Source organism: Carettochelys insculpta, chromosome 26 (assembly GCF_033958435.1).
Source record: "Carettochelys insculpta isolate YL-2023 chromosome 26, ASM3395843v1, whole genome shotgun sequence".
NCBI lineage: Eukaryota > Metazoa > Chordata > Testudines > Carettochelyidae > Carettochelys > Carettochelys insculpta.
The window spans coordinates 8,174,855-8,196,070 of NC_134162.1; the positions used below are offsets into that span (position 1 = coordinate 8,174,855).

Sequence of the window (21,216 nt, forward strand, 5' to 3'; positions counted from 1 at the left end):
CTGGCAAGTTGCTGAGTTAGCGTGGGCTTGCTGGGACCACCACTTGATTGCCAGTCTACTTATACCTATATATTTCCATTAATTCATGTCTCTTGTTTCATCTACAAACAGGATCTCAGCATTCCAAACCCCTCAGGAATGGAGGTTGTTCAGGACTCTGAAATGTTTGTAACTTTGAACGTAGCCTTCATGCAACCTTGAAACTTTCCTATGCAGAAAATGGGTGACCCTTATTGTTGTAGAAGATACATTTAAATCAATACTGGACTGTGTTAGGTTTATGTTTTTGGTCTTTGCTGCTGTTTGGTTGTATGTTTCCGGTTCCAAATGAGGTGTACTGTTGACTGGTCACATGCTCATAACTTTGAGGTTCTGCTGTATCACTACTATTCCAGAACACATTTCTTTGCACATGCTGGTTTTGTTCAGTATAGTATCATTTTACTCCACAATCTATCAGGGAGAAATAAACCGTCTCAACATGCCATATTTGAGATAAGGCCAATGTTTTCAACCCACTCAGATCTGCCTGGCACCTTCAAACCATTGTTTCTGTTGCAATAGTGCCAAAGAATCACAAGCAGGTGTTGGGCTCCTGTTGTGTTGGGTTTGGTGCAAACTAACAATACACAGATAGTTCCTGCTCCAGAGAACTCTCAGTTGGGGAGCGTGGGCAAGATGCAACAGGGAAGCAGGAGCCTTTCAAAAGCACTCAACGGGCAGAAAGGTGAGTTCCCCAGATCTCTCCTCTACACCCTCACACACCACGTGAATAGAAGGGCACAGTGGAGAGATTCGGTTCGTGATAGGGATCTAAGTTTTGTGAGTCCTGTGCAGCACTGGCATTTTATTCCAGACAGCCACTTTGAAAATCTTCTCAGAATGGCTGACTTGTTAATTGATCTTGGCTGTATGGTGAGTTTGTGGTCATTTCTGAGGTTTGTTTCTTTTTCTTTTTTAAATATAATAATAACAAAAAGTTTATCTTACTGTAGTGTGGAACAAGGTGGTTCTGGACTCGTCATGCATATCTTGGACTAGATACACAAATTGCCCTGTTCTGTTAACTCCCTGTGAAGCATCAGGCACTGCCCTCTGGTGGAAGATGGAATATTGAGCTAGGTGGACCGTTGGTCTGACCAATATGCCCATCTTACTTTCTTATGTACCAGCTTTTGCTCCACTGGCATCAGTGGCACACCTATTGTCAGTCTTCTGCATGGGGGGGGGGCTGCTTTTGTGCCATCTCTTGGTATGGCAAAGCAATGGGGCCTCTGGGCTCTTTGTTCCCTCTTCTGCAGTCCATCAAGCACACACTTAACTCAGGACGTCTACTCAAGTCCCCTTGACTTGAGGGAGACTTTGAAGTGAAACGTGGTTGAGTACTTTACGGAACAAGGATGTACTTAACCCTGTGTCTAAATGTTTTTCTGAATTGAGGCCTAGGGTCCTGCACTGACGACGGATCAAATCCATGGAAAGACTCCCATTGACTTGAGTATGCTTTGACTCAAGCCTTCAAAGGAGAATGATAGAAACGGAAGGCTAAAAGGGGCCTTGAAAGGTCATCCCATCCATTCCCATTGACCTACAAGGTGGCAGGGTGAGAGCTGAGCCAAACTCTGTCCTGGCAGCTGAAATAGTCAGGGTTAAATCTGTGTTTCCCAGAACATCTTTTCTTGAAGGCCATGAGCATTATATCCCAGTCACTTTTCTGACTGAGCTCTAGCAAAGGCCTCACCTTGGCATTTATGCAGTTTAAAAACAACTTATTGATGGTCCAGCCAGCAACATCTTTTTTTCCCTGAAGATTCCTTAAAATTAATTTTGTGTGTGAGAGAGAAATATAATGTCACTAAAGTGCAACCATGAAACCCACCTGCAAACCCAGCAAAGAGGTTTCCAAGGGGACCCCAAAAGGAAGTTGCAGCCTGGGAAATAAGCAATGCCAAGAGTGACTGACCCAGTAAGTCGGCTGGGAAAGGAAGAACTGTCAAATTAAGCACAAACTGAGGGTACAGCTGCACTGACTCCTCTTCCGGGGTTCAGGTTTGTGTGCCTAGTGGAGACATGCAAAATCAAACTATCAGCACTCGACAGTTGACCTCTGTACTCATTATGATGAGCAGTAAGGGAGGTCAATGGGAGAGTTTCTCCTGCTGACCTCCCTCAGTGAGGACAGACAGATAAGTTGATTCCAGCTATGCTCTTGTCCTAGCTCGAATGGTGTGTCTAAGATTGACTTACCTGGCTGTCCTCATTGAGGGATGTCAATGGGAGAAACTCTCAGGTTTAGTGTGGACCTGCCCTGAGTGTGCATTAGGGATACTTTAAAGTGGTGGTCTGAGCACAAACCTTGGTCTGTTGATTCACCGTCTTATTACGGCGCAATTCCCTCTTCTAGACAGGGTCAGAACCAGTCTTGCAGCAGGCACCGTTGTCAGAGAGCTTAAGTGATGTGTAGGCCTTGGAACAACCCTTTTGAGCAGTGATCGGTTTCACAAAGGGAATTAGGCAAGCTGCCATTAAAAAGGCCACATTTGCCAACAGGAAGCGCTTGGTGATAAACTGATAACAGGGTTTGCCTAGGAAATGGGAGTAGCTGCATGATCACAGACACGGCTGTACGACTAATGTTGCCTAATCTCCTTAATGGCAAGTGTGGTAATATTTCATGAGAAACTCCACCACAAGTGAGCGAATTCTTTCCCTTCGGGTGAGTTCCTGGAGTACATAGCATGGTGTGGCTGTAAGTTAATGATTTGTCTTTGGGTGTCGAGGGGCTCAAGAAGGAGGTGTCTTTCTGCTTGGTTCCAGGTATTGTGCCATGAGGTTCCAAGCAGGAGAGATTTCATTCTCTCCAGGTGGAGCAATGAAACCAGAGCATACTATGAGACTTTTCAATATGCATATTGGGGACAGCAACCTTTCCGAGGCGAGAGCCGAAATTTGACCTTTTGACCTCCTATATACAGCCCAAGTGCCAGTGATACTTTTTAAAGTCACTAACAGTCCAGCTTACAACAGCTTCATAAATAAATGAAGACATAGAGCCTTAGTGTTTAGACGGAGGATGGTAGCATTAGCTGGTCTTTTGTTAATCCACAGGCGGTATGGCTTTGAGCAAGCTCCTGGCTGCATGGGGAAGGAGGGACGAGGCTGAGCTCTCGCCTCGCATGCCAATGCAAATCTGCTCATTTGCCACTCTTGGCATCCGTGCCGGGAGTTGCTGATCCCTATGTACACACACACTCTGTCTCTCTAGAGGTCACTTACAGTAAGGCAGGCAGTGGACATGGGGGGTTTGGAATTTTGAAGAACAGAAACTGCTGTCTCAGCTTCCTTGTTTTGTGCCCTGGAGGTGACGGTGAGCGAAGAGGGGTGCGTGTGAGAGACAGAGTGCATGAGAGGCCATGTGTACACACTGGAGGGAGTCACGAGATGACCCTGATGTCCAGCTGAATCTGGTTGGGCCAGATTTTCCACCTACCACACCAACACGAGACAGAGCCATCTTGTAATGCCAGTGTTCTCAGCAAAGCTCTGCCAGCCTGGCCTGCGTGGCTTTATTTGGGATGGGCAAATTGCATCATGAGTAACCTTACCGTGGTCCGCTTTTGCTTGGTAAGTTCAGGCACAGCATAAGTGCTCTCCAGGCAGGTGTAATTCTCTTGCTGCCGTCTTTTGAAGCGAGGCCGCCCTGTGCAGAGGGCAGCGGGTAAATCCAGCCATCCCTATTGTTACAAATTTGGTCCGTTCGTGCTTCCCAGGAGCGCAGGCGGGAGGGGGATATCTTTTGAAAAATGACACCTCCTCTTCAGCCCTGACCCTTGTGTGGTGGCTGATATTGTATGGCTTGGTGGGGAGGGGTGGGGGCAGCACATGGGGATTGGCTGGCAAGTAACCTAGCCGTCAGATTAATGAAGTGCTCCTGTCCATCCCTAGTGTCACGCTGAAACTCCTCTTGATGTGCTCATAAATCAAAGTGACGGCGCCTGTTACCCCGGTAGCTGCACCCACTCAGCTGCGTCTAATGTAAACAGAGCGCAGACAAAATGCATTAAGGAACTTGGACCCCGTCGCCGGGGAGGAGTGCAGAGATCATGGGGTGAGGAGGGAGGGCACACACACAATTCTGGACAGCTCCTACTAGCCCTTTCCTTTTACTTCCCCGCCTCCCACCCAAAAAAAAGGAGAATGCTGGTGACTGGCAGAGTGCAGCTCAGGAATTACTTTCTTTGTGTTTTGAGATTTTTATTGGTGGGCTGATAAGCTTCATACTTCATTGGTTCTATCAAGAGCATGCCGCGGATGACCTCAGAAAGGGAAAGTGTCCAGAGAAACCTACAGACTGTGGCAGCCGCACATCTTAGAGGGGCCGGGGGGGGGAGGAGAGGGGAGGAAGGAGGCAAACAGCCAGGCAGCACCAGAAAGAAACTTCATTTTACCGGGCCAAATGTATTCCCCTCTCCCTTCTGCTGTGGGAGGGAGCTGGAGAGACGTGGCTTGCTGCAGAGCCAAAGGGGGTGCTGTTGGGGGAAGAGGATGTAGCAGGGTGTTGGGGGCAGTGTTCCCTGTCAGCGGAGCGCTTGGGCGGCCACCCAGCTGATCAGCAGAGCACCCACAGTCTGGCAACCTGTCAGTGCCACTTCTCCTTCCTCTGGGGCCTTTGGGAATCTGCTGTCTTCACAGCATTTCCCCACCAAAGTGCGGAGAAGACAGTCCTCCCTGGTCCCCTGAGTTTCTGTGGGTGGTGCACAAGTGCATGTCCCTCACTGCACATAGCAAAATTTATTCCGCCCATGGATTGCTTGCGAACAGGTGATTGCAAACAGGAGGGAGTCTGAGAAGGGTGCTTTCCAGGTGAAGGAGGAGCCAGATCACAGGAGCTCGGGGTAAGTGGCTCTCTGGAGTGTGTGTGTTTGTGCTTGGGGGTTACTTGTGACTGTGTACTGGGCTTGTTTGTGCATTTGGAGATCCATGTGCTGAGCTGTTTGTTTGTTTGAAAGACCGTGTGCTGAGGCTGCCAGTTACGGTTTGAAATCCAGAACTCTCTGCTCAGTGGTCGAGGCTGCCAATCAGAAAGGCCAGAGCCTATAAAGCCTGCTAGTAAGCAACCAGGGGAGCTTGCAAACAGGTGATTGCAAACAGGAGGGAGTTGTGAGAAGGGAGTTGAGAGGGGAGCTAGTTCCATTTTTGCATTGTCTAGAACTTTTATACAAAAAACTATATCCCAAACTGCCACGTGGAGTTTGCCTGACTGTTTACATTTTGTTTTCTGAGTGCAGGTGATTTCAGTTACTGTGGCGGTTGGAATCTTTTTGATCCCTTGTTCCCTTGATTGCCTTTGATAAGCCTCAGGATCAGCCTTCCCCTGTGTGACAAATGAGAAGGAGGCCTGACTGAGGTTGGCAGCCTGTGGAAGCCAGAGTCGGAGCAATCAGGGAGCGAAGCAGGCGGGGGCTGCAGACAGGTCAGTTTTTAGAGGGAGTTTGGCAGAGGGGTTCCACTATGCTTAGAAAGATCCGCAACAGGTGTGCCAGCGCTGCTCCTGTCTCCTCCACCTGAGCCTGTCGTCAGAGTTCCTGGCCGGGGTGCCTCTACCCAGACCCTGGTGTGGTTTTGCAGGGACTGTGACTTGCAATTCCCACTTACTGAAGTCCAGACTGGGGAGACCATCCAATGTGGACGGTGTCTTCTGATAGAAGCGCTCAGGTGGAGCTACGGGAAGAGGTAGCCAGGCTTAGGAGTGTTAGACTCCACGAGCAGTTCCTGGACAGCATTCCCGTGGAGACAGCGGAGGGTAAGGCAGCTGTCCCACCACAAAAGGGCGCTGACGCACCATCAGTGGAGGTGGAGATGGCTTGGGGGGACACTGGCAGTCGGTCACTTCCAGCCACAGGCAGTGCTCTACTCCTGCTCCCAGTCCCCCCACTGTGGTACTGGGAAACCGTTACGCCATTCTGGATAGGGGAGATACGGGAGATAAGGAGTCACCCGCTACAGGTGAATCAGAGAAGCCTTGTACCCCCAAGGCTCAGAGGTCTGCTGCCACCACTATGAGGGAGAAAAGTAGGGTAGTGGTGGTAGGAGACTCTTCTGAGAGGGATGGAGCCACCCATCTGTTGCCCTGACATGTCATCCCAGGAGGTATGCTGCTTGCCAGAATCCTGTATCTGAGACCTTACGGAGGCATTGTAAAGGATTATCCAGCCTACTAACTACCAGCCCATGCTTCTCATCCACGTGGGCATGAACAATACTGTAAGGTGTAACCTTGAGCCGATCAAGAGTGACTACAGGGCTCTGGGAGTATGGGTGAAGGAGCTGGGAGCACAGGTGGTGTTCTCCTCAGTCCTTCCTGTCCAGGGTAGGGGGCCAGGCAGAGACAGGTGCATTCTGGAGGTGAATGCCTGGCTGCAAGGATGGGGTCGCCAGGAGCATTTGGGCTTCCTCGATCACAGCTCTGCTCAGCAGGGGTGGAATGTACCTTTCGAGGAATGGGAAGGATGTATGTGGATCCAGACTGGCTAACCTAGCGAGGAGGGCTTCAAACTAGGTGCAGCGGGGACAGGTGACCAAAGCCCACAGGTAAGTAAAAAACCTGGAGACCTGGGAGTTGGATCATGGGCTATAATAGCAGTGAAAAAAGAGGGACTAGGCAGAACTGAGAGGCAAAAGCAAATCAGTATCTTAGATGCCTATATACAAATGTAAGAAGTGTGGGTAATAAGCAGGAAGAACTTGAAATCCTAATTAACAAACACAACTATGATGTTGTTGGTATCACAGGAACTTGGTGGGATAATAGGCATGGATTGGAATATTGGTATAGAAGGGTACAACTTACTCAGGAAGGACAGGCGGAGTAAACAGGGAGGAGGTGTTGCCTTTATATATCAAAAATGTGCACACCTGGACTGAGGTAGAGATGGATACAGGAGACAGACATGTTGAGAGTCTCTGAGCTAAGGTGAAAAAGAAGGGTAATGATGTGATAGGGGTCTACTACAGCCCACCTAGCCAGGTAGAAGAGGGGGATGAGACTTTCTCTGAACAATTAACAAAATTATCCAAAACACACGAATTGGTGGTGATAGGGGATTTCAGCTATCCAGACATATGTTGGGAAACTAACACAGCAAGGCACAGAATATCTAGAAAGCTTCTGGACAGCATGAATGACAATTTTTTATTTCAGAAGTTGGAAAAGTCTTCTGGGGGGAAGCAGTTTTAGATTTGATTTTTAACAACTAGGGAGGAACTCATTGAGAATTTGAAGTGGAAGGTAGCTTGGGAGAAAGTGACCATGATGTCACAGAGTACGTGATTGCAAGCAACAGTGAAAGGGAGCACAGCAAAATAGAGACAATGGATTTAAGGAAAGCAAATTTTGGTAAACTCAGAGAGCAGGTAGGCAAGGTCCCATGGGAAGCAAGATTAAGATTAAAAACGACTGAGGAAAGTTGGCAGTTTTTCAAAGGGACATTATTAAGGTCTATACCACTGCATAGGAAAGGTGGAAAGTATGGTAAAAGACCACCTTGGCTTAGCCAGGAGATCTTGCATGATCTCACAATCAAAAAGGAGTCATATAAGAAGTGGAAAGTAGAGAAATGACAACAGATGTATATAAGCAAACAATGCATGTATGCAGGGGCAAGATTAGAAAGGCCAAGATGCAGAACAAGCTCAAATTAACTAGAGACGTAAAGGGTAACAAGGTTACAAGGAGGAGGGAGAAAAATTGTTCTCCTTGGCCTCTGAGATTAGGACAAGGAGCAATGGACTTAAACTGCAGCAAGGGAGGCTTAGAATAGTTACCTAGAGAGGTTGTAGAATCTCCATGGCGAGAGATATTTAAGAGCAGGTTTGATAAGACACCTGTCAGGGATGATCTAGATGGTGTTTGGTCCTGCCAAGAGGGCAGGAAACAGGACTCAATGACCTCCTGAGTTTCCTTTCGGTTCTAGTGTTCTATGATTCTATGGGTGAAAAAAAATCTAGAGGGAGCTCGGTCTGGGGTGATTTGGTTTTGTCTGTCTTTGGCAGGATTTGTATATTTGGGTCATGTGCCAATCCACCCAATTTTGGGCAGAGGAGGAGGCTGGGCTTTTAGAAACCTGACATCAGAATGGCCATCCTGCATTGGCATTAAAGCCAGACGAAGCTGATGTGACTTTTGGCACCCCCCTGCAGCAGCTGGGTGATTAAATTCAAATGTGGAGCTGAGAGTGAATAGCCACAAAAATGGCCATGAAACTTTCCCTATCAAAGGGCAAAGCTTAGTATTTATTCAGGGCAGCTGTGTTTTTTAGAGCAGGAGGCAGGACCCCAAGGTTGTGATCTCAGTTCCACCCATAGGTGTTGGAACCGAAGGATGCTGCCGCACTCCCTGGCTTGAAGTGGTTTTAATTGTATCCAGGGTTCACAGTTTGGTTCAATGGATCTCAGAACTCCCACTATAAAAATTGTTCCAGCCCCCTTGGCTTCGACCCCTGATCTCAGGCAAGTTGCTTCTCTTGCGGCCATCTGTAAAATGGGCACAATGTTTCCATGACTCACACAGAGCTGTGGAGTGGTACATGCTTTGAGATCCCTTGCTGACGGGTGCCCCCGAGAGGAGATCTCACCCTGCTGATGCTGCATCTTGAGTCTTTGCAGCTGCTGCGCCATTACTCCTACACACACTGTGGGAGGCGGTACTGTAGCTGCTGCTCCCCCTGGCTGGTTTCATAGGATGCTGGGGCAGGTAGATGGAAAAGATAAAGAGCCCCATTGAGTTACGAGCTGAGAGTGATGTGCCCTGGGGATCCTAATGACTTAATCCGCTTCCAATTTCCTTCTGCTTTACAGCCTGGAAGTGGAGTGAATGAGGCAGTGTTCAGGCAGCCTGATGTAACACGCAGGAACCTGTGCTTGCCGAAAGGCCCATGGGGAAGGGAGAGAGGAAACTCTGGCTGCCGTTGCTAACGAAAGAGCGGGCTGGGCTCCCTGCCTTCCCCTGCAGGCCTACGGGTGTGCGCACTTCACACCCCCATAAAACCCTTCCCAGCACAGCAAGACAGTCTGGCAACCTCTCAGCACCACTTCTCCCTCCTCTGGGGCCTTGGGGAATCTGCTGTCCTCACAGCCTTTCCCCTCCAAAGTGCTGTGAAGCCTGGTACCCTGGCTAGGAGTCTGTCCTGGCCCCAGTAGGCCTGGCTAGGCCTGGAGTGTACAGGAATAAAGCCCTGCTGATTTTTTTTCCTTTGGGAGCCCTCCTGGTCAGGAGATATGCAAGATGGGTTCTTATCTATCTCTGGCACAGGAATTGGGAACCAAAGATGGAAACTCTCTCCTGGTCTTCAAGGGGACTCAAGAGCTCCCCTGGCTCTTCAGGCACTAATGATTTAACCTCACAGCCCATTATCCCTGTTTTAGAGGAGGAACTGAAGCATGGCAGAGCCAGTGACTTGTCCAGAGCGAGACAGTGAGTCAGTGAGAGCGCCCAGGGCTTCTGGTTCTCAGCTGTGCTGTTTGACTACCTTTCTGCTAGTGGTCACAAACTCCCAGGTTTATCCCAGTCTTGTTCAGAATGATCCAAACCTGTTGCTCCAGCCTGGGAATTTTCCAAGAGTCTCCTTTCCCAACATTTTCAAAGTGCCTCGGCTCCTGGTTGGATGCTCAGGATTTAGAATCCTAGAAGAATCTTAGAATCATAGAAGATTATGGTTGGAGAGACCTCCAAGGTCGTTCCATCCAACCCCACTAAATGGTCCTAGCCAGGGCTTTGTCAAGCTGGACCTTAAAAACTTCTAAGGATAGAGATTCCACCACCTCCCTAAGTTACCCACTCCAGAGCTTCACCACCTTTCTAGTGAAATAGTCTTTCCTATAACCTAACCTAGATAACAATCTGTTGTTCTATTGCCTGCCACCATTGAGCACAGCCTCTCTTCATCCTCTTTGGAACCCCTCCTCCAGATAGCTGAAGGTTGCTATCAAGTCCCCCTTCACTCTTCTGTAGACTAAATAAGCCCAGTTCGCTCAGCCTCTCTTCATAGGTCATGTGCCCCAGCCCCCTAATCTTTTTCATTACCCTCCATTGGTATCCACATCCTTTCTGCAATGGGGGGCCTAAAACTGGCCTCAGTACCCCAGATGGGTCGTCACCAGTGCTGGCCAGAGGGGAATAATCACTTCCCTTGAGGTACTGGCACTGCTGCTACTACTGCAGTTTGATATGCCACTAGCCTTCTGGACACTGTTGACTCTTACCCAGCCTCTTGTCCACAGTAATTCCTAGGCCTTTTTCTGCATAACTGCTGCTGAACCAGTCAGTCTCCAACCTGTAGCCATGCTTGGGATTCTTCCTTCTCAAGTTCAGGATTCTGCAGTAGTCCATATTGAACCTTGTCAGATTTCTTTCAGCCCAGTCCTTCCATTTGCATAGGTCATTCCGGACCTTATCACTACTCTCGAATGTATCTACCTCTCCCCTGAGCATAGTCATCTGCAATTTGCTGACGGTGCAATCCAGCCTATCATCCATGTCATTAATGAAGATCTTGAACAAAAGTAGCCCCAAAACCAATGCTGAGACACCACTTGATACCAGCTAGACATGGAGTCGTTGATCATTACCTATTGAGCCTGATGATCTAGCTAGCTTTTGATCTACTTTTAGTCCATTCATCCAAGCCGCAGTTTCTTTTAACTTGCTGGCAAGAATATTGTGGGAGACGGTATCTTTGCTAAACTCAAGGTGTATCACATCCACATTTTTCCCATATCCCCACAGCCAGTTGAGGGTCTGGGTTCTTCTCAGATGTAAAATTAAAGTTGTGGAGGGTGGGGGAAGAAACCAAAGACTGGTAAGGAGTGTGATTAGGAGTCTGGAAACACTCTGACCTGAATGACTGGAATGAAGGGTAAAATTTCCCCTGCTTACAGAGGAGCTGAAACTTGTCTTTATGTCTGAGCAGCACCGAGCACCATAGGGCCCTTGTGTAGGCCTGGGGCTTCTGGGCATTACTGCAGTGCAAAGGATAGCATTCCACCTTAATGGATGAGCTGGAGAAGGGAGGTCAGGAACCTCCATTTCCCTCATCTCATCAGTCAGGAGCACAGGGACATGTGATGGAAGTGTGAGTGGCAAATTGCAAACTGAGCCAAGGGAATATCCTGCCCCATGGAGCCTATAGAGCTCACTGCCACAAGTGAGCTTGGAGGCCAGGGAGCTGAGCAAGCTGCAACAAGAGGGCAAACATTTGTATAAACATCAAGGTCTCCAGCGGTACTCCCGTAAATACTCAGAGGAGGGGGCAGAAATCCCTTTAGTGAGGAGTACAAACTGTCCTGTTAGAGGTCACAAGCCAATGTTTTGCCTCATGGAAATCAGGTGGAAATTTCCTTGTGGGCAAATTTCTCATATGTTGCTATTGTGCCAGGAGCTGTGCAAATTGTCCAACAACTGCCTTGTTTTTTCCTTACCAGACGATGATGAGAAAAACCTAGCAGTCCTGTAGCACTTTAAAGACTAACCCTTTTATTTTATTAGGTAATGAGCTTTCATGGCTAAGACCCACTGCATTTGATCAGTGGGTCTTACCCGCAAAAGCTCATTACCTAATAAATAAAATGGTTAGTTGCGAAGGTGCTGCAGGACTGCTAGTTTTTGTGAAGCTACCGACTAACACAGCAGCCCCTCTCAGACTGTGACATTTTGTTAATTATTTGGTAATATTGGGGGTGGTTTAATTTACCTACCTTGGCCCCTTTCCAACCCTGGAAAACACCCCTGCTCACTAAGTTAGTAATCCAGGGTTAATGGTAACTTTGCCACCTTTGTCAGAAGCTCAGTGGGGTTACGTTAGTTAGATGTGCAAGCAGCCAGTGCCGGGCACTGCATAGTAGTCAAAGCAGCTGTGGTGTTCTTTATCCCCCTGCCTGGTCCCCATGCACAGGCGTTGGAAATAGACAGCGAACAGATGGAGCTGGAGTGCTCTGTGCTCTAAGCAAGCAAACAGTCTCTCTCCTCCCTCTTTTTCTTTTTTTTTCCTCTCTTCCTTCTCCTCCTCTTCCGAGAGATCAAAGGCTGTCTTGGCTACATGCTGACTGGCTACCGAGGACCAGGACAAAGGTCTGCACTGACCAGCTTGAGGGCTGACACCGCTCCGCAAGGCCCTTACTCCTGGCAAGGTCTCAGCTGTGGGGTCTAAAATAACGTTGGGATTTTTTTCCCCCTTTTGTCTCCTAGCAGCCATTAGGGAATAAACAGCTGGCGTTCCAGCAGCAGTTACTGCAGATGCAGCAGCTGCAGCAGCAGCACTTGTTAAACCTTCAACGTCAAGGGCTGGTCAGCCTTCAGCCGGGACAAGGCACCGTTCCCCTGCAGACCCTGCCACAAGGTAAAGCGTGTGGCAAACCGCCCCGCTCTTGTTCTGTTGTTTATAGCCAGATCCCTCTGGTCCGCTCTGCCTGGGTGGGCGTTACCCAGGCAGAGCAGCTACAAACTCAGCTGCCGAGCTGTCAGGCGGTGATTAGCAGCCGGGTGTTTTCCAGTGCGCTTTAGGCCTGCTTGAGGCTGTCTCTTTCCAGCGGGGTTGCGGGCTGCGCAGGAGTGGTCACAGCGATTAGTGGACTTGATAGCAGTGAAATGGGATGGGAGCAATTGAGGTTCGTTTTGTAAGTTTGGGGGTGAGGGAGGCTGTCAGAGTTTTGCCTTTGACATCAGTGGAAACAGGAGCGGGTGCTGAGTTGTGTATAGAGTTCCTGCTGTTTAATTCCCTGGCTGATAGAGGTTCCAGTGTGGGCAGAGCTCCCCTGCCCATCGGACGGTTTATGGCAGCCACCCAAGATCCCATGGTTGGTTGGTTGGTTTGTTGGGGGGGTGGGAGCAGGGGCATGGCAGCTGCCCCCACTGTCCTATGGATGGGACAGTCCCCCACATTAATGTTAGTCTACGGGGTCCGGGGCAGCCTGGGGGATTATCTGAGTGTTCTGAGGCTGACAGCAGGGACCAGCTCACCACAGCAGGGGGGAGCAACCCAGCAGCTTGCTCTGCTGCACCATGGCGGTTGGAAGCAGAGCCCTCTGGCCCCAGCCCACTGCACTGCCCTGAGCCAGGGGCAAGGCGGGCTGTCCCTGGGCCTGCACCTCTCTAGAGACAGCCCTGTGCATGGGACTGTTGGTGCGGGCAGAAGCTGGGAATGAGGGATGTGCTCCCGGAGTAGTTGTGCTTGGAGAGTGACATTAATGCATGGAGATGCATTAGTATATTGGGCTGGTCCTGGTCTAGAAGGTGGGGTGGCCATCCGCACACAACTTCCCACAGCTTCACTCAGGACTCTGGCAGGTTGGGGTCATGCCCTGGAAACGCATCTCGTTCTGAGAACTTCAGGATCCCTTTGCAACAAGCCTGAACCCAGTTCCAGCTAACCCCACTATCTGTCTGCAGCTGCCTGTTGACAGTACACAGATCCAGCAGGGGGGACAAAAAGCCAGGCAACGCAGGGCTGCTTCCACTGGGTACTGGGTCTGTTGGACCCTGATGCTCAGAACAAAATTGCTGCAGGGAGCCCTGGTCCCTCGTGGGTCAAAGCCTGGAAGGAGGGTTCTCCAGCATTCCTGCAGATCAGTTGCACTGAGGTTCCCATGCTACTAGCCAAGGCAGGCAGAATTAAGCCAGTGCTTAGGTAGCCTTCAGGTCTCCAGAGCTGGCTGGCTGGTGTTTCACCCTTGACTTAATTGACTTAAACCTTTGTACTCTGGGTGGAGCACAGGTCATCTACAAGTTTCCTCCACTTCACTTTGTCTCGGGACAAAACTTCTAACTGACCACAGTTGTTGTCCTTCAGTCTCAGCGGGTCTTCTCCACGTCGCCCAAGGTCTGATTAAACGAAAAGCCGCCCTTCGCTGGTGAGATGTCAGGGTTCTCCCCAGTACAGGTTACTGTTGGTCATGGTGGCTCTCCAGTCTGTATCTTCACCCTTGTCTTAATGCATGTGTTTTCCTTCTCTCTCCATTAACCCCACTGTGCATGTAGCTGTCTGTCCCTCGGACCTACAGCAGCTCTGGAAGGAGGTTACGGCGACCCAGCCTGTAGAAGACAGCATCAAGCAAGAAGGCCTTGACCTCACCACCAACACTTCCAACTCTACCTCGTTTTCGGCCGCCAAGGTCTCGCCTCCCATTTCCCACCACTCTCTCCCCAATGGACAGAGTGCCATGCTCACGCCAAGGAGGGACAGGTAGAGCCATGCTGGGCCCACCTTTTATTTTGCCCTGTAGGTCTATGAATAGAACAGATGGCTAATGGATCTCTTGTTTGTAATACGAGGAAGTGGTCCTGCGTAGTCCACTGAACTGGGAATTGAGGGAGCCGGGCTCTGTTCCCAGCCCTGTTTCTATAGGCAAGTCACTTAAACGCTAGGCTTCTCAGCTTACCTATTTGGGAAAGGAGCAGGAATCATGCTCACCAGCCTCCTAAGGCTTGAAAAATGCATTTGAAAGGCTTGGCTGAAAGGTGCTCGGAGATGCATTAATATCTTGGGCTGGTCCTGGCCTAGAAGCTGCATTAGAACTGCAGTAGCCAGCATGTTCTGTTCAAGGTCCCCAGTGTGACACTTGTTGCTTCTCCTCACTCTCTCTCTCTCTCTCATATTCTCTCAGCAGCTCTTCTCACGAAGAGAACCCTGGTTCCCATCCTCTCTACGGACACGGAGAATGCAAGTGGCCTGGTTGTGAAACCCTCTGTGAGGACTTGGGTCAGTTTGTCAAGTAAGTTCCCCGCGGTCCCACTGTGTCTCTTCAGGGCCATGGTTTTGTTCCTGACCCTCCCCACCTTCCGCAGTTGTGAAGCCAGTGTGGAGAATTGCAGGTTGCCCTGTCTTGAGGGCCAGCCAGACCCTACCTGTTTCTAACACCCTGTACTTCGGTACTGCTTTGGGCAGCAGGGTGGGAGTGTGGTCCTTGCACCTACATCCCTGGCTGATGCTGTAGAGGTAGGCCAGAAAACCCTTGAGTTTCAACTGTCTGGGGTTGGGTGGAGCTCGTTTTCTGTTCAGAATCAAGAGGTGTGGCTGAAAAAATCTTTGGCTGTGATTTTTTTTCCCCCAAGGGTAACACACTTGCTGCCTTGCTGGGGTTTGATTTCCAGAAGGTAGGGGTCTCAACACTGCCTGAAGGTCAGTTGACTTTGAGGGGTCTGAGATGGAGCTCCCAAAATCCATATCCCTTTTTGAAAAAACTGAGCCTGAGTTTCCCTGTACCTGGGTTCCCCATCCATACAATGGGGATGATTTCTCTCCTGTCTAGGAGTGGGAAACACCTCAATTCAGTTTGCTTTAGAGTCTTTACATGACTTTAAATTCAAATGTAACACAAGTTTAACATCTCTAGTCCAGCACCCTCAGCATCTGGCTAGTGTCCAGCCAGAGAATTTGCTGAACCACAGAAGGATATTGTCTAGCAGGATTAGACACTTGCGCTGCTTATTGGGGTCTTAGGAAACATGTAGGGGTAAATTACAGCTAAATAACAGCACGGAACACTGAGAGCCAGGACTAGTGGCTATGAACAAACTTTATGGGATTGCTGGAAAGTTGGCCACACCCATGATAACTAGACATTCAGCTAACTAAAATCAGTCAGATCACAGATGTTACCAGACCAGAGTGCCGGACTAGAGAGGTTCAACCTGCAACCAAATTGGTCTCCACCCACCATCCCAAAAGAAGGAGGTTAGTCTCTGTGTCCAGGGCCATGTGAGAGGGATGGTGGGAGAGCGTACTAGAGAAGGGACTGACGGAGAGCTAGGGAAATCACAGGACTTGGGCTGGGCAAGAGAAGACAAACAAGAAGAGTTAGCAGTTCACTGTCTCTAAGGGGGAACAGGAGAGAGCAAGAGAGAAGGGAATGAAACAGATGGCAGTGCGGCAGCCTGCTGACACCGCTTGTGGGCTCTGTCACTGACTGATTAACTCCGCTGTCTAAGAGCTCTCCGCTAGCGTCAGGGTCAAACAAATTGTTTTCACGCTTCGTCAGAGGTTTACTTAATTAGTTCATTTGCAATTAGATCTCTTTGTAGCCGGGATTTTTAGCAAAGACATCAGAAGAAACTGACATGCTTTTTTTTTTTTCCTTCTTCTTTCTTTTTCCCCCCTCTGCACTGATGGACACGTTGTGGGAGTTGGGGCAAAGAGGCACTGTGGGCTGTATGCAAGTGTATCTGTGTCTGAAAGACTTCTATTTTACAAACCATGCACCACCTGGTCTTGCCAGCCATGTGCCTGTCTCCCAGCTCTGTTCAGTGGGGAGGCAGGGGGTTCAAAGGGGTGGAACAGGTGTCAGCTGCAGTAAATACCAAGGCAGGCTCAGTCAGGGGGTAGGGACAAGTGCTGGCTGTGTGGGGAGGGGAGATGGGTTAAGAAGGGGAAACAATCTTTATTCACAGGGAGAAGCCAGGAGGAGAGGACTAGGGAGCATTGTGCAATTGCATGACAGTGCCTTTTGGCAGCTAATGAAGGAGGTAAGGAAGCGATGCCAGTGAGGGGTGCCACCTAGTGGTTAGAGCAAGAGGCTTGGTGACTCCTAGTAACTCGGTTCCCTTCTCTGCCTTTTGCTTCGTACCTGACCTTAGATAAGATTTTTGCCTCTCCATACCCCAGTTTCCCAATCTGTATAATGGGTCTAATTCTTCACCAACCTCACAAGCAGATTGCTGATAGAGATGCTCCAACACTGAAACTAGTTCAAAAGCAGCGTTCCCTGTAAGCAGAGCATTTGGGTGGCCACTCTGAAGAGATTCAGCTGCCACCAGCTGATTAGCAGAGCACCCAGAGCCCCTCACAGCTGGCAGCATGTTTCTATTGATAGTGCACCTCTGCACATGCCTGAGTGCACATAGTAAAATTTATTCCACACGTGGGTGGATAAGATTAGAGTGGACATTGTTCAGAAGCTCAGCAGTGTCTGGATCGCTGGGTTTGGTTTGACTCGCCCAGAGGGGGAGGTGCCATCTGTGAAGTACCAGTCAGAATCTTGAGCTTCGCCAATGTTTTGGGAAGAGATGGCTGAAACAGGGGACACTGATGCTGCAGCATCCAGGAATGCAGGCTGTCCACTGGCTTGTTGCATGGTTCTGCTTGATGTTAGAGGGAGAGGTTTGATAGCAAGGACCTGTAGATCTGTGGAAGCAGTGAGGAGACAGCAGTGGCAGAGGAGCGGTATGGTTTGAGATGAAGGGAAGCTCAGAAAATGGAGAGAGGAGCAGTGTTGCCTATCAGCTGAATGCTTGGACAGTCGCCCAGGAGAGATTCAGGTGCAACCCAGCTAATTAGAAGAGCATCCACACCCTCCCACAGTGGGCAGCCTGTGTCTCTGTAGATGGTGCCCAGCCACACATGCCGTGGTGCACATAAAATTTATTCCACCCACAGATGGAAAAAATTAGAAGGAACCCTGGCGAGGCTGGCAGAGTGCTTGCCACACAAGGCTGGGGAGAGCACACGCATTGTGCTCATTCACTCAGCAGGGCTGATGGGAGCCACCTGTTACACTTCTTTACTGAATCCCTTCTCCAGTGGCAACACATGCGGCCGAGTCTGAAACAAGGGTTCCCTGCATTGGCAAGACCTAGGTCTGCTGTACACAGCACATGTACGTAAAACATCAAAGCTTACCGCAGCCGTAATGTCGTCTTGCAGCGTGAAGTCACGCCGGCAGAGATTTATCGCTGCTCGTTATGAGCTTTCCTTGTGTGCTAACTGCATTGTCTGGCTCAGCAGGCCAGGCTTTGAGCACCCACATTTAGTGAGATGGGACCTGGAGAAGGGGATGGTGCAGAGCTGTGACAGGCAGGACTGATCCTGGGGCAGGTGTGTGATGCTTGTCTGAGAGGCAGCAAGGAATTCACCAGCTGCAAAGAGAGTCCAGAGCCTGGCACCTGTCACTGAGGTATCTCGAGACAGGGGATTTCTTTGCCTGTTCCGCCAGGCCAGTCTGTGCTCACGACTGGGACCTCCCATCTGGTTGAGCAAGCAGAGTTCCTGGCTGACTGGGGACCCTGAACCTGGGGCACTTGGGAATCTCACATGAGGCATTTTCATGATTGAGTCATCCCACATGGTGGACTTTGAAAGTGAGTGCGGACCATTTTAATGTCATATGCACATTTCAGTCCTAAAGTAAGAAGAAGGTTTCACTGCCAAGGGTGGCCATGAGCTTATCTTTGTGACTGCAGAGAGAGGAAGGAGAGGTCCTTGTGGGTAAGGCAAGGAACCCTGGATTCTAGCCCTAAGTCTATCACTGCCCTGATTCCAACTCCTCCTTGGGTTCTGTTGCCCGATCTGTAAAATGAAGGTAATAACGTTTCCCTGCCTGGGTGAAGGTGGGCTTGTAAGGTGTCATGCACGAATGTTCATGAGGCACTGAGTGTCCAGGGTACAGGCCACCCTATAAATGCCACCTCCTGCCTTTGGGGAGTTCCTTATGGAATGCAAATGAATCCCCACAATGCTGTCTGTCTGCCTGGAACCATGCTCCTGGGGTGCCCACCAGTCTTACCAGGCCCGTCCTAGAAATGGGAATCTCCAGCTGAGTGTAAGGTGCCAGCTGTTGTCACATACGCACGATTCCCCTGGGGCTCAGCTTGCAGGCCCAGCCTGTGCATGTGCTAACTGCTTCTCTTGTACTTCTGTAAACTCTTTTTTACAATCTCCAGCTGAAGAAATCCAAGCAATGACTGGGAAGAAGCTGAGATGGAGTGGTGTACTGGGTAGAACCTGCTGTTCTACTCCTGGTTCCACCAGTGACCTGCTGCGTGACCTTGGTCATGTCACATTCCTGCTCCATGCCTCAGTTTCCCCTTTCAGGGTTTGTCTTAGCTCTTTACATTGCAGAGACACCTGGGCAGGGACTGCCAGATTAAGTAACTAGCACATTGAGGCCAGTGGTACTGCGGTACAGATAAGAGGTTCTTGCAGGTCATAGCTTGCTGTGCACATGGACTGAAAGGAGATACTGTGTTTCATTGCGGGTTCTGGGACCTGTCAGTTTAAAATCTATCCTTCTCTGTCTAGACACCTCAACACGGAACACGCGCTTGACGACCGAAGCACAGCCCAATGCCGAGTACAAATGCAAGTGGTGCAGCAGCTGGAAATACAGGTAGGAGCAAATCAAAGAGAAGAGGGGCATTGAGTAGCGTTCCCTCTAAGCTGAGTGCTCGCATGGCCAGCCGAGAGAGATCCAGGCGGTGCTGAGCTGAGTACTAGAACATCCACAGCTGGATTTCTTGTTTCTCCTGGCGGTGCACGTTCACACATGCCTTGGTTCACATAAAAATGTATTCCACCCGTGCATGGAAAAGAATAGAGAGAACATAGATGTTGTGTCAAGCCATTTACTTGCCCTGGGTATAAATGGCAGAATTAAACTGTTCTCCATAGGGAGGGACTAGCTGGGCCTGGGGTGACCAGGTATCGTGACTTTATAGGGACAGTTTTATAGGGGCGGGTCCTGATATTCAGGGCTTTGTCTTATATAGGTGCCTTTTACCTTCCACCCCGCCCTGATTTCTCATGCTTGCTCTGGGTACCCTAACTGGGTCAGAGGGCTGTTAACTAGGTAACCAAGCTTTCCATTGCAAAGCCCCAGACTTCATTTGTTCAGGGTCACTATTGGCTGTAAGTCACTGATGTCATCAGCCGTGTTCCCTGTAAGCTGAGCACTTGGGCAGCCACCCAGGAGAGGGTCAAGTACTGCCTCATTGTCAGTCTGGGCAGAGAGGCCGAGAACAGAACAGGGCACCTCTAGGTCAGGGAAGTGGCACGTTTGCTATGAAGGTGGCATGAACAACAGCAGTCACCAGGCCAGCCAGCCTCACACCTGTATCTGTGCTACAGGAAAGAGCCTGCCCACAAATCCAAGGGATGTAACTGGGCAAGAGTCACATCTTCAGAGGGACACTTGTCTTGAGGTTCTTCAGCACCTGTCGCAAGTGGGTAGTTTGTTAACAGAGACGTAGGCTTGCAGGGAGCCAGGAAATGAGACATTTGACTGAGTGCTCCCATACCTCCCTCTTCTTAGATCTGGGCCCTAGCCACCACAATGCACACTCTTATGCAGCTGCCTTTACGGGGATGGCAACTAGTCACCCGTTTCACCTGCAACATAGGCACCCATTTTGCCATGCAGTCGCCCACCTTTCTTAAGTCTTGGGAGTCCTGTCCCAAAACCAAGCGCAGGTGAGTTGGCAACAGGGGGAAAGAATCAGCCACTCAAACACTAGTCAGTTACACTTTCATGTCATAGTAAACACCTGAAAGGCTGGATCAGGGCTGTCATTGTAAGAAACGGAGGCCGGAAATTTCAAGCACAAATTCAGTGGAAGACGAGCACCTAGCACCTCTGATGATTTCAGCTTGAAATGCCGCATGTTGCTGTACGTTTGCTTCTGTAGCATGTGGGGTATTGACACTGGCACTGTGTAACCAGCGGGGGGGGTGGGTGTGTGTGTGTGTGTGTGTGTACACACTGCCCATGTGTTCCTGAAGGCAGCGTACCGATCATGTCCCAGGGGACATACAATATTTCAAATACAATTCCAGAGCCAAACCCCAATCCTCTTCAAGCCATGAGAGCTGGTGGGTGCTCAGCACATCCAAATATCAGGCCATGTGATAGGTGCCTACATACAGACTTCAGAGCTCACCTGCAGGCCCCTATTTTTGGAATGCTTGACCTTGATTTATCCTCTGCATTTCATACGAGCTCCCTGCCTGCCCCCCAAGTGCTTTTTGGAGTTAATTAGCAGGAGAGCGCAATGCAAAAGAAATGTAGGCTTTCAGCTGAGGTTTGCAAAGCAGTAGAGAGGCGAGGCAAAAGAGATGCAGGGCAGCTGTTGAGAGCAACAGTTTTAAAAGGGGCTCTTGCCAGCACAGGCGAGGTTGGGTCCCAGCTGGGTGAGGGGAGGTGGGTAGCCAGGGAGAGGAGGACTCCATCTATGAGAACTGTGTGTGCTGACTATTTCAGTGGTGTATATACAGGCCATAGGTGACTGTCTGCACATCTTTAGCAAGAGTGTGAATGCAGAAGGGCCTGGCGCATGTGACTGTGCCTAGGAATTGCAGCGCTGTGTGACGTGTGTACGTCACTTGCACAGGGGCTGTGCATGCACATTACCGTTTTATTTACAGCTCCTCCCCTAGACTTCTCTGCCGACCCTTTCCT

The 21,216-nt window shown here is 49.8% G+C and overlaps 1 protein-coding gene across 10 annotated transcripts in view; it reads left to right on the forward strand.

Moving 5' to 3' along the window:
• Positions 1-21,216, forward strand: part of FOXP4 (forkhead box P4) — a 153,254-nt gene that overhangs the window by 97,496 nt on the left and 34,542 nt on the right. For 7 of the 10 annotated variants that reach the window (XM_074977748.1, XM_074977747.1, XM_074977754.1 and 4 more), the window contains 4 exons: positions 12,242-12,392; positions 14,030-14,234; positions 14,656-14,763; positions 19,065-19,152. In XM_074977748.1, the coding sequence (XP_074833849.1) occupies positions 12,242-12,392; positions 14,030-14,234; positions 14,656-14,763; positions 19,065-19,152 (552 nt within the window). The remainder of the gene's footprint in view (positions 1-12,241; positions 12,393-14,029; positions 14,235-14,655; positions 14,764-19,064; positions 19,153-21,216) is intronic. The other 3 variants (XM_074977755.1, XM_074977756.1, XM_074977757.1) reach the window with 3 other exon arrangements.